This window comes from Brassica napus, chromosome A6, assembly GCF_020379485.1.
Source record: "Brassica napus cultivar Da-Ae chromosome A6, Da-Ae, whole genome shotgun sequence".
Classification (NCBI taxonomy): Eukaryota; Viridiplantae; Streptophyta; class Magnoliopsida; order Brassicales; family Brassicaceae; genus Brassica; species Brassica napus.
Genome location: NC_063439.1, coordinates 28885115 through 28899236, shown reverse-complemented (window position 1 = coordinate 28899236; position 14122 = coordinate 28885115). Strand labels below are relative to the sequence as shown.

General features: G+C 38.3%; 2 protein-coding genes across 3 annotated transcripts; both read left to right on the top strand.

Annotated features, from left to right (window-relative positions):
• Positions 1 to 7702: 7702 nt before the first annotated feature.
• LOC125575781 (protein NLP3-like) lies at positions 7703 to 11504 on the top strand. The gene is made up of 4 exons (XM_048734862.1): positions 7703 to 8674; positions 9039 to 9089; positions 9178 to 9871; positions 9966 to 11504. Exons 1-4 carry the CDS (start codon positions 7952 to 7954, stop codon positions 10661 to 10663), a joined length of 2166 nt encoding a protein of 721 aa, XP_048590819.1. The 5' UTR covers positions 7703 to 7951; the 3' UTR covers positions 10664 to 11504.
• Positions 11505 to 11521: 17 nt separating this feature from the next.
• LOC106435553 (protein LAZ1) lies at positions 11522 to 13862 on the top strand. 2 transcript variants are annotated; one of them, XM_013876460.3, is made up of 6 exons: positions 11522 to 11911; positions 11986 to 12042; positions 12138 to 12434; positions 12518 to 12868; positions 12947 to 13198; positions 13282 to 13862. In XM_013876460.3, exons 1-6 carry the CDS (start codon positions 11774 to 11776, stop codon positions 13636 to 13638), a joined length of 1452 nt encoding a protein of 483 aa, XP_013731914.2. In that variant the 5' UTR covers positions 11522 to 11773; the 3' UTR covers positions 13639 to 13862. The 2 variants fall into 2 exon arrangements, with proteins under 2 accessions (XP_013731914.2, XP_013731915.2); XM_013876461.3 differs by lacking the exon at positions 13282 to 13862 and having other exon boundaries at positions 11540 to 11911; positions 12927 to 13004.
• The last annotated feature ends 260 nt before the right edge of the window (positions 13863 to 14122 follow it).

Below are 14122 nucleotides of genomic sequence, written 5' to 3'. Positions count from 1 at the left end.
CTGATGTTGAGAGGTAAGAATATCTTATCCATGTCGTCCGATTATTGATTGATAAGGTTCCTCCATCTCAATTATTCCATTACTACTCGTCTCCGTTTGAATTGCTGCTAACTTGAAGATAGATAGTTTCTTTTTCTTCAAATGGATCCTTGTGATTCTGAAAATAGTGGGCATTGAACAAGCACTCCACCAAAAGAGGAAAGCAATGGCACGCCCCAGGATTCATAGGATAACTCCAAGGCCGCGGAGAAGAAACTTCCATCTCAGTCTCCAGTCACCACTAATGCGGTAATCGGGAGACTTTTATACATACGCATTAAAATTCGATCTTGACACTTTTATACTTCCATCACCATCTCAGTCTCCAGTCTGACTTGCATGCATGCTTTATTTATGTTTCTACGGTTATGAGCAATTATCTTTAGTCAACTTAACTGTATAGGCAGTCTTGAATCATCAATCATGTGCTGTTATATAGATGATCAGTGTAATGGTGAAACTAATTTTCATTTTTCAGAAGGCAGGAATACATGCGCGCGGTTTAAGGGAGAGCATTATGGATAGGCGTGAAGAAGGCTTTGCTATGTCGTGAACATGTCGTCCAGATTTGTCAAAGATGGAATTCAAGCTTAAGAGGGAGATTGTTGAAGTAAGCTTGATTCTAACAGAGGTTTGCAGAGTGCAGAGGATATCAGATTATGGAAGTGTGGTGATGATTATAAACCGAGCTTTACTACCAAAGAAACTTGGAAGCTCTTGCGAGGGATGCAGACACGGGTTGACTGGTTCGAAGGTGTGTGGTTTCGCTACAGCACACCAAGGTTCTCTTTCCACACATGGGTCGCTATCCTGGACAGATTGCCTACTGGAGATCGTATATCGCTATGGAATGGTGGCATTGCGGTTATGTGTCCGCTTTGCAAGGACTGTCCTGAGACAAGAAACCATCTGTTTTTTCAGTGCAAATACTCGGGAGAGGTGTGGTCGAGTCTCACCAGAAAGCTTTTGAGGATGGATTATACCAATGTGTGGGATGACATTATATCCCTTCTCACTAGAAGGCGAAGCAAGCTGGAGCTGTTCTTGTTTCGATATGTCTTCCAGGCCACTCTATGTGCAGTTTGGGCAGAACGGAATGGGAGGAGATTTGGAGAGGATCCCAAAGCTGCGTCGGGGCTTACAAAAAATCATCGACAAACAAGTTCGAAATCGTATCTCAAGCATCAGATACAACTCAGCTTATCAGGGAGCGATGGGAACTTGGTTCTCCTTCATATGATCCTATTTTCTAATGTAAAGCAAGGTTTCAATTTCTTTTGAGCTTAAAACAAGCAACCTTGGTTGTAAACAGTATTTTTTGTTTGAATTAATTTAACATTCTTTCAAAAAAAAAAGCTTGAAGAAAAAGGAAACTTGAGATTGAAGATAAGGACTTAATCCTACCGAGATATGAAATAGGAATCATAATGTATTTAGAAGTTATCTAGATATATGTTACCTATTAGGAAGTTATAAGCTTTATATAAGAAGATGCCGAAGTGTGACACAACTTCATAGAGTTTAGAGATTGATAGCTTGAGTTTTGAGTTAGTTTCTCAAGTTATTAATAAGAGATTTATATTTATTTGATCTTTGAATTCTATACCAACCCCCAATGGTTCCTCTCATTTTCCCATCAAAATGAATTTTGTATATTCAGTGCACTAGTAAAAATCCAACGCATAGCCACTACAAAGTTGTGGCTATAGAGCAAATTATCGTGGCTATAAAAGAAACCAGCCACGCTTAGATGTCCGAAAAGTAGCGTGGCTATAGCCTCGTGGCTAGAAATAAGTGTGGCTTTTCGTGGCTAGTAGCCACGTTATTACCACGCGCGTTTTCGTGGCTATAATAGCCACGATATAATATTAAGACGTGGCTATTGCTAGTGGCTATAATAGCCACGATATAATATTAAGACGTGGCTATTGCTAGTGGCTGTAATAGCCACGATATAATATTAAGACGTGGCTATTGCTAGTGGCTATAATAGCCACGATACTGCCACTTATTCGACGTGGCACTATTAGCCACGGTTTAAAACTGTTTTTCAGTGGTTATTATAGCCACGATTTAGCTACTAAGATTCAACATTTATAGTATCCACTGTTTTGAAAAACATTCGGTTTGATTAGTTTTAATTAGCCAATTTTCATATTAGAGATTCATTCAAATTATTAAAATTGCACATTCAATAAACACAGAGCTTAATATACAAAATAGTCAAGGTTCAACATTCATAAAAAGTTACATAAGACAAGGTTAAAAGTTTTGAGTCTAAGAAGACTATCAAAAGACCTTGTTACAAAAGAGGTTATAAAATAAAGTACCAACTTCTAAATGCCATTGAGAGGATTAGGCTGACCAGTTGGTGCTTGAGCCTGATGATCAGAAGTCTGTCCAGTAGGTGCTTGCGGGGGCCTAAGTGTTTGGAGGAGCTGATTGATTGCTTCCCTTGTTGCTGCAAAGTCCTGCCTCATGTCTGAGACGTCCTGTTTCACCCCAGCAACATCAGAAGTGACACTTTGGAGGGTTGTCTCAAGACCGCCCACACGCATCTCCAGGTCCAGGTTGCGGGCAATACCATTGGGGACGCGTGAAGAAGGCGCATGCTCCCTGAATTGTTCACTGCCCAGTCCGTAAACATATCCCCTCTTACTCTTAGCATTCTGTCAAGAGAAATGGAAAAATATTCAAAACCAAGCAAGAGCAAACAGAAACTAACATAAGGCTATTTGATCAACTCAGGTAACACATGTAATGCAATTGTCAAAACAGAACAGAAGATTAAAAGTGTCTGAGAATAAAAATGTTAAGCTATCATACCTTCAGATAAGCCTTGTTTAACATGAGGCGAGAAGGAGCAGATGATGCACTTGGACTCCCTGGTGATCCTTCAGTGTTAGAGAGCTGTGTGGCTTCCATCTCCACAAAACCGACAACTGACCAACTTCGCATCGTCTCCCTTCCAAAATAACATACAGTTCTTCACACATACGTCAATCTTCTGTAAGGGTAACCCAAGCGACCGTGTCAGTTTCTTTGTCTCGTAATATGTTGCTGGAGCTTTATTTGGCTGCGGAAGTATGTTTTTAAATACTTCAGATATCTCATCTACACAAGCTTCTGGTAGATTATAATCTGTCTTCACTTTCATCATCCGCGAAGCAAGAGACAACTGAGAAATTCCTTCTGCACATCCTTCGTAGAGAGGTTGAGTCGCTGCTTCAAATGCTTCAAAAACACTATCATGATAGGGTTGTGCCATGTCTGTCTCTTCTATAGCTTCCGGCATGTAAGCTGGCGCAATGTCTGCGGGTACCTCTGGAATATTCAGGTGGTGATCTTCATAAGCATTCCAAATAGGAGTCTCTAACATTTCTTCTTCACCCGTCGAATGATTCGCCCCAGAACTCTCACCAAGATCGTTGAATTTCTCTCCATGACTCGTCCAAAAATAATAATTTCCCTTGAAACCGTACAAGAATAGATGTCGTGCGACAACTCTTGCTTCACGTTGCTTCACATTTTTGCATCGAGCACACGGACACAACAAAGTTTCTCTTTCTTTGTAATCTTCTTGATTACACGCAAATTGAATAAATGCATCAACACCTCCAAGAAATATTTCAGAAACCTGATTACTCTCAGGATCAATTCTTTGATCCATCCATTCTCTAGATTGAAAGTAGAAAGACATTTTGTTCTGAAAATTTGAGAGAAGAACAAAAGTTCTAAATGTCACGGTTATGAAGCGTATATATGATACGACATAGCCACGACCAGGCCACGAAATTTTCGTGGCTCTCTTAAAATATCATTGCCAAACGAATATTTCTCTGCCATAACCAGAATAAAGACTCAAAAAGCATGTATAGCCACGAAACAGCCATGAAACAACCGTGGCTAGATCCCATTTCGTCAAACGATTGGACGTAACACTTCCTTTTTGATGTCGGCACAAAAAAACAAAATGGTGCCACGTTTTATTAGTGGCAAATTCGTGGCTAATTTATACAGCCACGAAAATTTCGTAGCGGTTCCGTGGCTTTTAGTTGCCACGCTTTGTTTCGTGACTGGGTCGTGGCTTTTTTAATTTTACCGTGGCTTTTTACGTCTCGTGGCTTTTACGTGGCGGTATCGTGGCTTCTTTTAAATAGCCACGGTTTTTAAGTGGCACTACAGTGGCTATGCGATAGATTTTTACTAGTGGTGGTCTCTTTCATTTTTTCTTCAAAAAGAAATGTATTCTATTATTAATTTTAATAATGCTTTTTATTTTACTTAATTTTCAAATTTTATCCAAATATATTTTTATTTTAACTAAATCTTCATTATATATATATAAGTTTAGTTTCTTAAAATACAATGATTTATTTAAACTTATAATTATATTATAAAAGCATTAATAATTTCATTAAAGTATAAAACATGAATATTGAATCTTTTTTTAGGTATAAAATAAAACTATTTAAATTTTTAAAGACCAATTTATAAAGAAAAAAGGTTAACACTATAATGAAGTTTTGAATATTGTTCGAAATTTGAAAATTTCAATTCATAAACTTATTTTCCTTCAATATAATACACAATTGGAAAAGTTTTTCCTTCATTTTATATGTTTTACCTCAAAATGAGAAACCATTGGTCTTAGAGCAACCTTAATGAAAACTTCTCAAACAAAATATTTAACTATATGTATGATTGTATATATATATATATAAATATTTGTATTTTATTAAAGAGATTCAAAATCATAAAATATTTTGAGAACATTTTTTGAGAACATTTTTTGTAAGAACTTTCCAATAATCATGTTTAAGCTCCTAGCTTGCTGTCATGTCTACTATATGTATAAAAAAAAAGATTCGTTATCTTGAATGCGCAATCATATAAACTATAAGATAATTTAGTAATACGTGCTAGCTGGGGAAGATGCTCCCATGAGTTAGGGGGCTCTCTCTCAATAGATAAACGATTAGATTCCTGCTAAGTCTTATTTAGCTCCTGAGACAGCTATCACACGTCGCTAGGGGATTAACTATCCCATTGTATTTGTATCTACTACTTATACACATGCTCTCATTCTACCAAGTCTGTGAAGATGATTGAGTTTTAAATTGCTAACTGTTTGCTTTGTCACCATGCATCTACGAAGAGAGAAAGAGAGCGAGTCTACAATCTCGCAGTTATCAATAAAAATTAAAAGGAAGGCTTCTGACAACTCTGGTCTGTAAGAGAGGAGCATTTGAAATAGTGATATCATCTTTAAAGTATTAATTATTATGTGACACTTCAAAAGAAGGCTCGATTGTTGTTAGGGTGTTGACTTTCCCTTTAAATATTAAAGAGCCTTGTGATGTCATCCAATCATACTCACTTTCTTCTTTTCTTTATACACCTCAACGTAATAATATTATTTTGGTTAAGTATATATATAGAACCGTAGATATGTGTGGTGAGTTCATTAATGGATTTCGAATACGATATATAAGCAGCAAAATAGATCTCTGAGAATTATATTTTGATTGAAGATTCCTTATAGGCTCATTGCAGTGTACAATTAAAATAGAAGAACAACCAACCATATGTATTAGCTAGATTATAAAAGTGAGATACTGACAGGTTGCTGATGTCATATGGAGAAAGATTCGGAACATCATTGATCTCTCAACTCGCCCCCTTAAATATGAAACTACTCAATTAATTTATCATTTACTTGTTAATGCTTTGGGAACAATACTTTTGTGCAACGCAGGTAAACGAGAGGATGCCAACAACTGCAAAACCAGGTATTATTGAACTTCGTCTTATGACAACACAGTTAGATGATAGTATTACTCATATGAGACTTTCTCGAACGAGCATGAGGAATGTCGTCATGGCCCAAAAGCATGAGGAGTAATTACAATCTCTTATGACAACAAAGTTAGATGAATCACGGGAATAAGAGTTATAAATATTTTATGTTTCTTATTTCTGTTAATTTGTATCGAGTTTTGAGACATGTATATGTATCATTAGTTTTTGTAATCATTATTCTTATTCACACAATAAATAAATAAATATCAACAAAAGAGTGCTTCTTTTGATCCTTCTCTCTTGTTTCGAATTATCAATATTCTCCTAAACTCAATTTAGTGTGTATATATATATATTATTTTTTTATTTAAAAAAAAAAATACAAGCGTGTAACTTACTCATAATTGTATGTAAACAAAGGTTGGAGTATGTTGTTTGATTAGGGTAGATGATGTTAAACAATTTATGAGGATGCGGAGAATCGAATAGAAGGGAGAGGCTGAATTGGCTTCTCGTAACCCTTAAGAGTTATCACACTTTAAATTTTGATTACGGACACTAATAAGTAATTGGACTTGACTTATGGCTCACCATCTGCCAATCTCTCATTGGATTCTTCTTAAACAATTCTTAACTCTTTATTTTCATTTTAGACATAGAACGGCAAAATAAAGCCAGCACATTTGAAAGGTCATGTTAATTAGACGATCGTTTCTTGAAATATATTCAACTGTGTTTCTCGGTACAAATGTTTACTACTTATGATGTAATTAAAGTAGCGAGAGGGATTAATTTAAAACACACAAGAAGCCAATAAAATTTCAACCAAACTTTAGACCAAAAAGAAATTTCAAGCAAACGCTTTTGGACTCTTGATGATATATGCTCACCTGGATCAATAGTTTTCAAAATAAAATATATACACAAAAGTTACTTGAGAGGTGAAGTAAGAGAGGATGCTTATTCAATTATGACATGACATCCCTTTTAGAATCTTTCAGGTATATATTTATTTATCTAAGTTATATATATATTGAAAGTTGAAAACCTAGCTTTTGTTACTTTAATCCAGAAACAATTGATAAAGGTGTAAGAAAGTACATATTGGAGTCGATCGAGTGCGTTGATTGATAAGATACACTTGGAAGGAAGTCTTGACTACTGCATTGGAAAACCCAACCATCAGAGATTCAGGAGACTCGGGTTGGTCATTTGAATAGTAAAAGAAGAAATGTGATAAAATATGGAAGAGATTCTACACGGTCACAACCAAGAGATTCCTACATCCATCTTCTACTCTGGCAGCTGTGTTTGATTCTTTCAAGCAAACAAAGATTATCTTTGAGAAAAAGACCATGATAGCACCAAACCAAATTTTTGTTCCCAAAGTAGCACTCAAGGCTCAAAGTCACAAAAATAGGTTTCATTAAAGAGGTAAATATATACTTATACCCTTGGGTTAATTAATCCAAACCTTATAGTTTATAGTTAAGGGGGTGGGGTTTTGGAATTAGGGTTTAAAATTTTATAAAAAATAAATACTAAAATAAAAAAATAAAAAATTTTAAAACAGTTTCAAAAATTATTTTTAAATTATAAAAAGAAAATTTGAAAAAAAAATTTCAAAAAAAAAATTATAAAAATTTCGAATCTGAAAACATATAATCTGAAACTATAAAATTTTTTTTTTTTTTTTTTTTGTTTATTTAATTTTAAACCAAAGGTATTAGGGATATTTTACCCTTTAATGAATGTCATTTTTGTAACTTTCTCCTTCTAGTGCTATTTTTGAGACATAAACTTCAAAAGGTGCTATTATTGACAATTGCCCATTATCTTTCTCTCTGTCTATCTATTTTTGATAATATAGTTGGGATATGGATTAGTAAAGATTCAAATGATACATGTGATGAGGTCGGCTCACATAATTATAATTAAGAAGGGGTTTGACCTTGTGAGCAAATTGGGTTTTTATTTAGCTGCTGACTTATCTCATTTTGGCAGCTCTCTTATTAAATTAATTTCTTCCTTAATTTTTAATCAATTAAAGGAGGGGAGCTAAGCTATTGGCGTCTGATATTGAACAACAAAAGAGCCTATCAAACACCACATGCTTGCATCAATATCATCCCTAGCTCTTACCCAATCCTGGTTAACTAACTTTATTTGTCGCAGTTTGGTTCATCATATCTTAGTTATTTATCTTTTGTCTGTAAACATCGGGGCATATATGCTCATGCAAATGGAAGAAAGCAACAACTCAGGCGTGGTGGATTTCCCTGAAAACTTTATGGACCAACTCTTGAGGGAGGAGTGCAGGGGAGAAGAGGAGGAGGTATCGTTATGGTCATCATTAGGGTTGAAGGAGAGAGTTACTTGCGCCATGGGGCACCTGCAAGAGGTGATGGGAGGAGAGAAGGAGTTGCTGATTCAGCTGTGGGTTCCTGTGGAGAGAGGGATGAGAAGAGTGCTAAGCACGGAAGAACAGCCTTACTCGCTCAACCTCTTCTCCCAGAGCCAGAGCTTGGCCCTCTACCGAGACATCTCAGCAGGCTACAGCTTTGCAGCAGAGGTTGGGTCTGACCAGCTGGTGGGACTCCCTGGGCGAGTGTTCCTGAATAGGATGCCTGAGTGGACTCCAGATGTTCGCTTCTTCAGGAGTGAGGAGTACCTTCGCATCGGATACGCCCACAGGTGCCAGGTTCGAGCTTCCCTCGCTCTTCCACTCTTCCAAGGGCCTTCTGGAACCTGCATGGGGGTGTTGGAGATGATCACCACTCACCCCAGCTTGGAGTATGGCTCCCAACTTCACACCATCCACCATGCCCTTCAGGTAGAATGGATCAATGGAAGAATTTAAATACCAAATTTTTTTATGCTTATAAATTGATGACGATTGATGGAATATTAATTAGTGGGGGTTAAATAATAAACTCAAGAAAACAAGTTAGTCTGATTGAGACATATATACATCAAAAAGCTATACATACATAGAGTTACTTGGCAATATTCTTGTCACTGCACTGTTGGAACACTGCTCAGCATTGACTCGCTCCCAATGTCGTAATGCATTAATATTATTTGTTTTGTTGACGTAAGCAACCTTTGAAGAGCTTCAATGGTTAAAACATTCGTTTGCTTTTATATAAATAAACACTCTTCTAATTTACTCACAATCAGAATTAATTTCTTGGCAGGCCTTTGATCTCCGGAGTTCAGAAACCTCCATCGTCCCAACCTCTCTCAAGGTCTGTCTCTTATTAAGTTTACGTTTTCTTATCTTTGCACTCTCTTTAATATATAGTATAGATGGTGCCCTTTCCACTTCCTCCACAGCCCCACACCGACGACGACCTTCACCGAGAGGTGGCCTCGATTCTCAAAGGCATCTGCATCTCATACGGACTCCCGCTAGCTATTACGTGGGGACACCAACAAGACTCGTGCCTTTCTGCTATAGTCTCTGCCAGTTACGCCTCTGACCAGAACAGCCGCAGCTTCCTGGACGCCTGCTCGGAGCACCATCTTGTTGCCAAGGAAGGAATCGCTGGAAGAGCCTTTGCCACCAAGAAACAGTATTTCGCAAAAGATGTGGCAATCCTCAGCTACCCTCTCTCCCACTACGCCAAGATGTTCGACCTCCACGCTGCTCTTGCTATTCCTCTCCTGACCAGATACAGCCGCAACGTCCAATTTGTTCTCGAGTTCTTCTTCCCCAGAGACTACTACTGTCTTATTAATCAGAGGCCGATCCTCCTCGCCTCCCAACTCAGCCTACGCTTCCAGAGCTCACCTCATCTGATGGTAGACGACGACCAGCTTAAGCTCGCAGAGTGCATGTCACGCAAGGGTAAGGGAAAAGATGTGTCTGTCTCTTGGGAGATGAGAGAACCTTCTTCTTTCTCTTCTTCTTCTTCTTCTTGTTTGGAAAGCAGAAAGCGGAAAAGAAGGGATGAGAAGGATATCACTTTGGATATTCTCAGGCAACACTTTGCTGGCAGCCTCAAGGACGCCGCTAAAAACATTGGTGGTATATATGCTCCTAATTCCTCCTTCCTATATATATATATATATATATGAAACCTATGATTGTATTAAAAATAGTTCATTATTATTATTGGTAGTATGTCCGACGACCTTGAAGAGGATCTGCAGACAACACGGAATCTCAAGGTGGCCATCGAGGAAGATCAAGAAAGTGGGACACTCTCTTCGGAAACTGCAGGTGGTGATGGACTCTGTTGAAGGAGTTCAAGGCTCTCACCATCTTGCCTCCTTCTACTCAAGCTTCCCTCAACTTCAGTCTCCTTTGCAGCTTGATCCTACCAAAACTGTCGCAAAGTCACCGCCGCCTTCTTCTTCTTCTTCATCAGGTTCAAGCACATGTTGCTCCTCCGAAGAGAAAGACAAACAACTAGGTGGTGGCTTCCACAAACCATCATCTCAAGTACTTCTTACCTTAGGCAGCAGCCTGATGAAGGATGAGCAGAGGCCCGTACGTGCCACGTCATCCCTACCCCCATTGCCATCCGCAAGGAAAGCAAAGGACGCTGGAATGAAAGTGCATGCCATGTTTGGTGACTCCAAGATGAGAATGAGGCTGAAACACCACTGGGGAATCGCAGACCTCAGAAGAGAGATCGCAAAAGGGTTTGGGATGGATGATGATGCTTTGACAAGTAACTTCACTCTCAAGTATATGGATGATGATGAAGAATGGGTTCTGTTGACGTGCGACGCTGATCTTGAGGAGTGCATACAAATCTACAAGTCCTCTCTTTATAAAGAGACCGTCAGAATATCTGTCTCTTCCTTGCTTTGATTTTTTTTTCTTAAGGCCAATTCCATCTAATTACATTGGCTTGGTTTGTCAATCTTTTTTTTTTCTGTTTGATCTGAATGTATTAATTAGTTATTGGCATCTTGTAATCAATCTTCGGGGTGGCTGTTGCTCTATATATATATATATACTAGCTTTATTTGAAGGAGCTATATTATGATTTTGTGAGAAACATGAAGTACAGAACCATGACCTCAACAAGAACTCATTAGATACAAACTCTCAAAAATGGGTAAAGATGATATTGTCTTGGCCCTAGTCCATGGTTAACTTTTAGAGGTAAGCCCATGCAAGATTAATTGCCGATTATAACGAAAGCCAACTACATTTGGAAGTAACACATATATATGCATTTGAATTGCAAGCAAATGAAAGGCAATGGATTTGGGGGTGGTCCTTCCTTAGCACAAAATAATATCTCGAAGCAAAAGCACGAGGACTTGAACAAGTTTTGTGAGTGGGATGGATCGGATCCCCGCAACAACATCACAATCATGTTGTCATTACAAAATTTGACAACCAAACCAATTAGACTAACCAACACGTTAGCCATCTTTAAGTAAATGGACACAAGACAAGACAAGAGCTGCTTGGGGTAGGGGAGGTGTTTGTCTTCTCTTGTCTGGAGGAAAGAGCAAAATATAAAAGCAGTTGGGTGGCAAAAAAAATCAGAATAGCTTTCTTTGAAGGAGCTAATTAGTACATTCAGAATAGGAGGAGGAAAGAGCAAAATATAAATGATCATGTGTTTCGTCGCCGTTTTAGTATTTTAATGCTAGCAATGCGTGCCGTTTTTGACCATTTTTTGTCGAAAGATGAAAAAGGTACCTCCTTCTTTTTTGTGTTTGGTTTATTATTTCTCTCATCGTAGCTCTCTCTGAACAATTCCTTGAAGATTGATTTGCGTTTCGCCATTAGGTAGTCTCGCTGCTTTTCTCCGATCTTTTGGTCAGATCAAAAAGTATAGGCGGAGGAGATCGATTAAGCAGCAGCAGGAGGAGGAGGTCAATTCGATTCTAATCGTGATGTTAGCATCGAGGTAGCTCATATCCATATGGTGGTAGTTGAACTCAATATCAATTAGGGTGATTGATGGATATATCATCAACGCTTCTAGCTTACTCGGCTCCGGCTTGGGCAAGCTTTATGGCCGGTGCTTTTTTGATTCTCACCCTCTCCCTTTCCTTGTATCTTGTCTTCGATCACCTTTCTACTTACAAGAACCCTGAGGTTTTCACTTTCTCTTCTTCTTGTTATTTCTATCTTTTTATTTGTTTTAATTCACCCCTCTCTCTCTCTCTCAGGAGCAAATGTTTTTGATCGGAGTCATCCTCATGGTCCCTTGCTATTCAATTGAGTCTGTGAGTGAATTGTCTCTCTGTCTTATTATTATTATTAGATTCTTCATTTTTTTTGGTTCTACTAAGCTAATCTAATCTATCTATGGATTCAACAGTTTGCATCCCTTGTCAACCCATCCATCAGCGTTGACTGCGGCATTCTACGTGACTGCTATGAATCCTTTGCCATGTACTGTTTTGGTCGCTACCTTGTTGCCTGCTTAGGTGGGGAAGATAGGACCATTGAGTTTATGCAACGACAAGGCCGCAAGAGCTTTAAGACTCCCCTCTTACTTGATCACAATGACGATAAGGGAACTATTAAACATCCTTTCCCTATGAATCTTTTCTTAAAACCCTGGAGGCTCAGTCACTGGTTCTATCAAGTTGTTAAGTTTGGTATCGTTCAATATGTATGTACTTTCCCACTACTTTTCTTTTCTCTCCCACCATCCTCCTACATCTCTTTTCTTTGACTATTCCTCTCCTTTGGCAGATGATTATAAAGTCTCTCACTGCCCTCACTGCCCTCATTCTTGAAGCCTTCGGTGTCTACTGTGAAGGAGAGTTTAAATGGGATTGTGGGTACCCTTACTTGGCAGTTGTTCTCAATTTTAGCCAGTCATGGGCCTTATACTGTCTGGTTCAGTTCTATGGTGCAACCAAAGATGAGCTGGCGCACATAAATCCCCTTGCCAAGTTTCTAACATTCAAGTCAATCGTGTTCTTGACTTGGTGGCAAGGTGTTGCCATTGCTCTTCTCTCTTCCCTCGGTTTGTTCAAAAGTTCCATTGCACAGAGCTTGCAGTTGAAGACTAGTGTTCAAGATTTCATCATTTGCATTGAGGTCCTTCTCTTTCCATCATTCCGTCTTGTCTGTTTTTCTATCTTGACATGACTCAAAGTTTGTGTTGGTCCAACGCAGATGGGTATTGCTTCGGTTGTTCACCTGTATGTATTCCCAGCAAAACCTTACGGTCTAATGGGAGATCGCTTTACTGGATCTGTATCAGTTCTCGGGGACTATGCATCCGTGGACTGTCCTATTGATCCCGATGAGATTAGGGACAGTGAGAGACCAACGAAGGTCCGCCTTCCACATCCTAACGTTGATATCAGAAGTGGTATGACCATCAAAGAAAGCATGAGAGATGTTTTCGTTGGTGGTGGTGAATACGTGAGTCTTCCTTGTTATTCTTTTACATCCAAAATATTAAATGATTTATCGACCTTCTGATCACAAATAGGCTATGTTTGTAGATTGTGAAAGACGTCAGGTTCACAGTGACTCAAGCAGTCGAGCCTATGGAGAAGAGCATTACAAAGTTTAATGAGAAACTTCACAAGATCTCACAGAACATAAAGAAACACGACAAAGACAAGAGAAGAGTTAAGGATGACAGTTGCATGTCATCATCATCATCTAGTCGGCGAGTGATTCGCGGGATCGATGATCCGCTTTTAAATGGGAGTTTTAGTGACAGCGGAGTTACAAGGACCAAAAAGCACCGGCGCAAATCAGGTTACACGAGCGCGGAAAGCGGGGGAGAGAGCAGTAGTGATCAAGCTTATAGTGGATTTGAAGTAAGGGGCCGTAGATGGATCACAAAGGATTAACTAAACATTCAAGGAGAGACCATTCTACGTTTTTATCCTTAACGCCCAGGTGTTTTGCAGATCACCAAGAAGCCGTTACATATTGATTATATATATTTTATGTACAGAGTTGAAGATACATAACATGAGGCATGATTTCTTATTCCAAACAGAAGAATACACCTTCATGCTCGCTTTGTCTTTCTAACAAAATGATGTCATAATAGAATCCATCTTCCCTGCTACCACAAAGAAACAGACTTAACAACAAAAGCTTTGGACGCAAAATAAAAACGAATACAGGAGACTAATTAGTGCCTTGCGACTTGTATGTATGAACCACCATTGACAATTCTTCCACATTAATAGTAACTATTTCATTTCTATTAGTAAATTTAAATTCATATGAAATAATTAGTTTATGTTTTGTTAAAGTTTTGTGTTATTTATAATGTGGTCGATATTTATATTTGATTAATCTATCTTTTTATGTTTTTATAGTGAA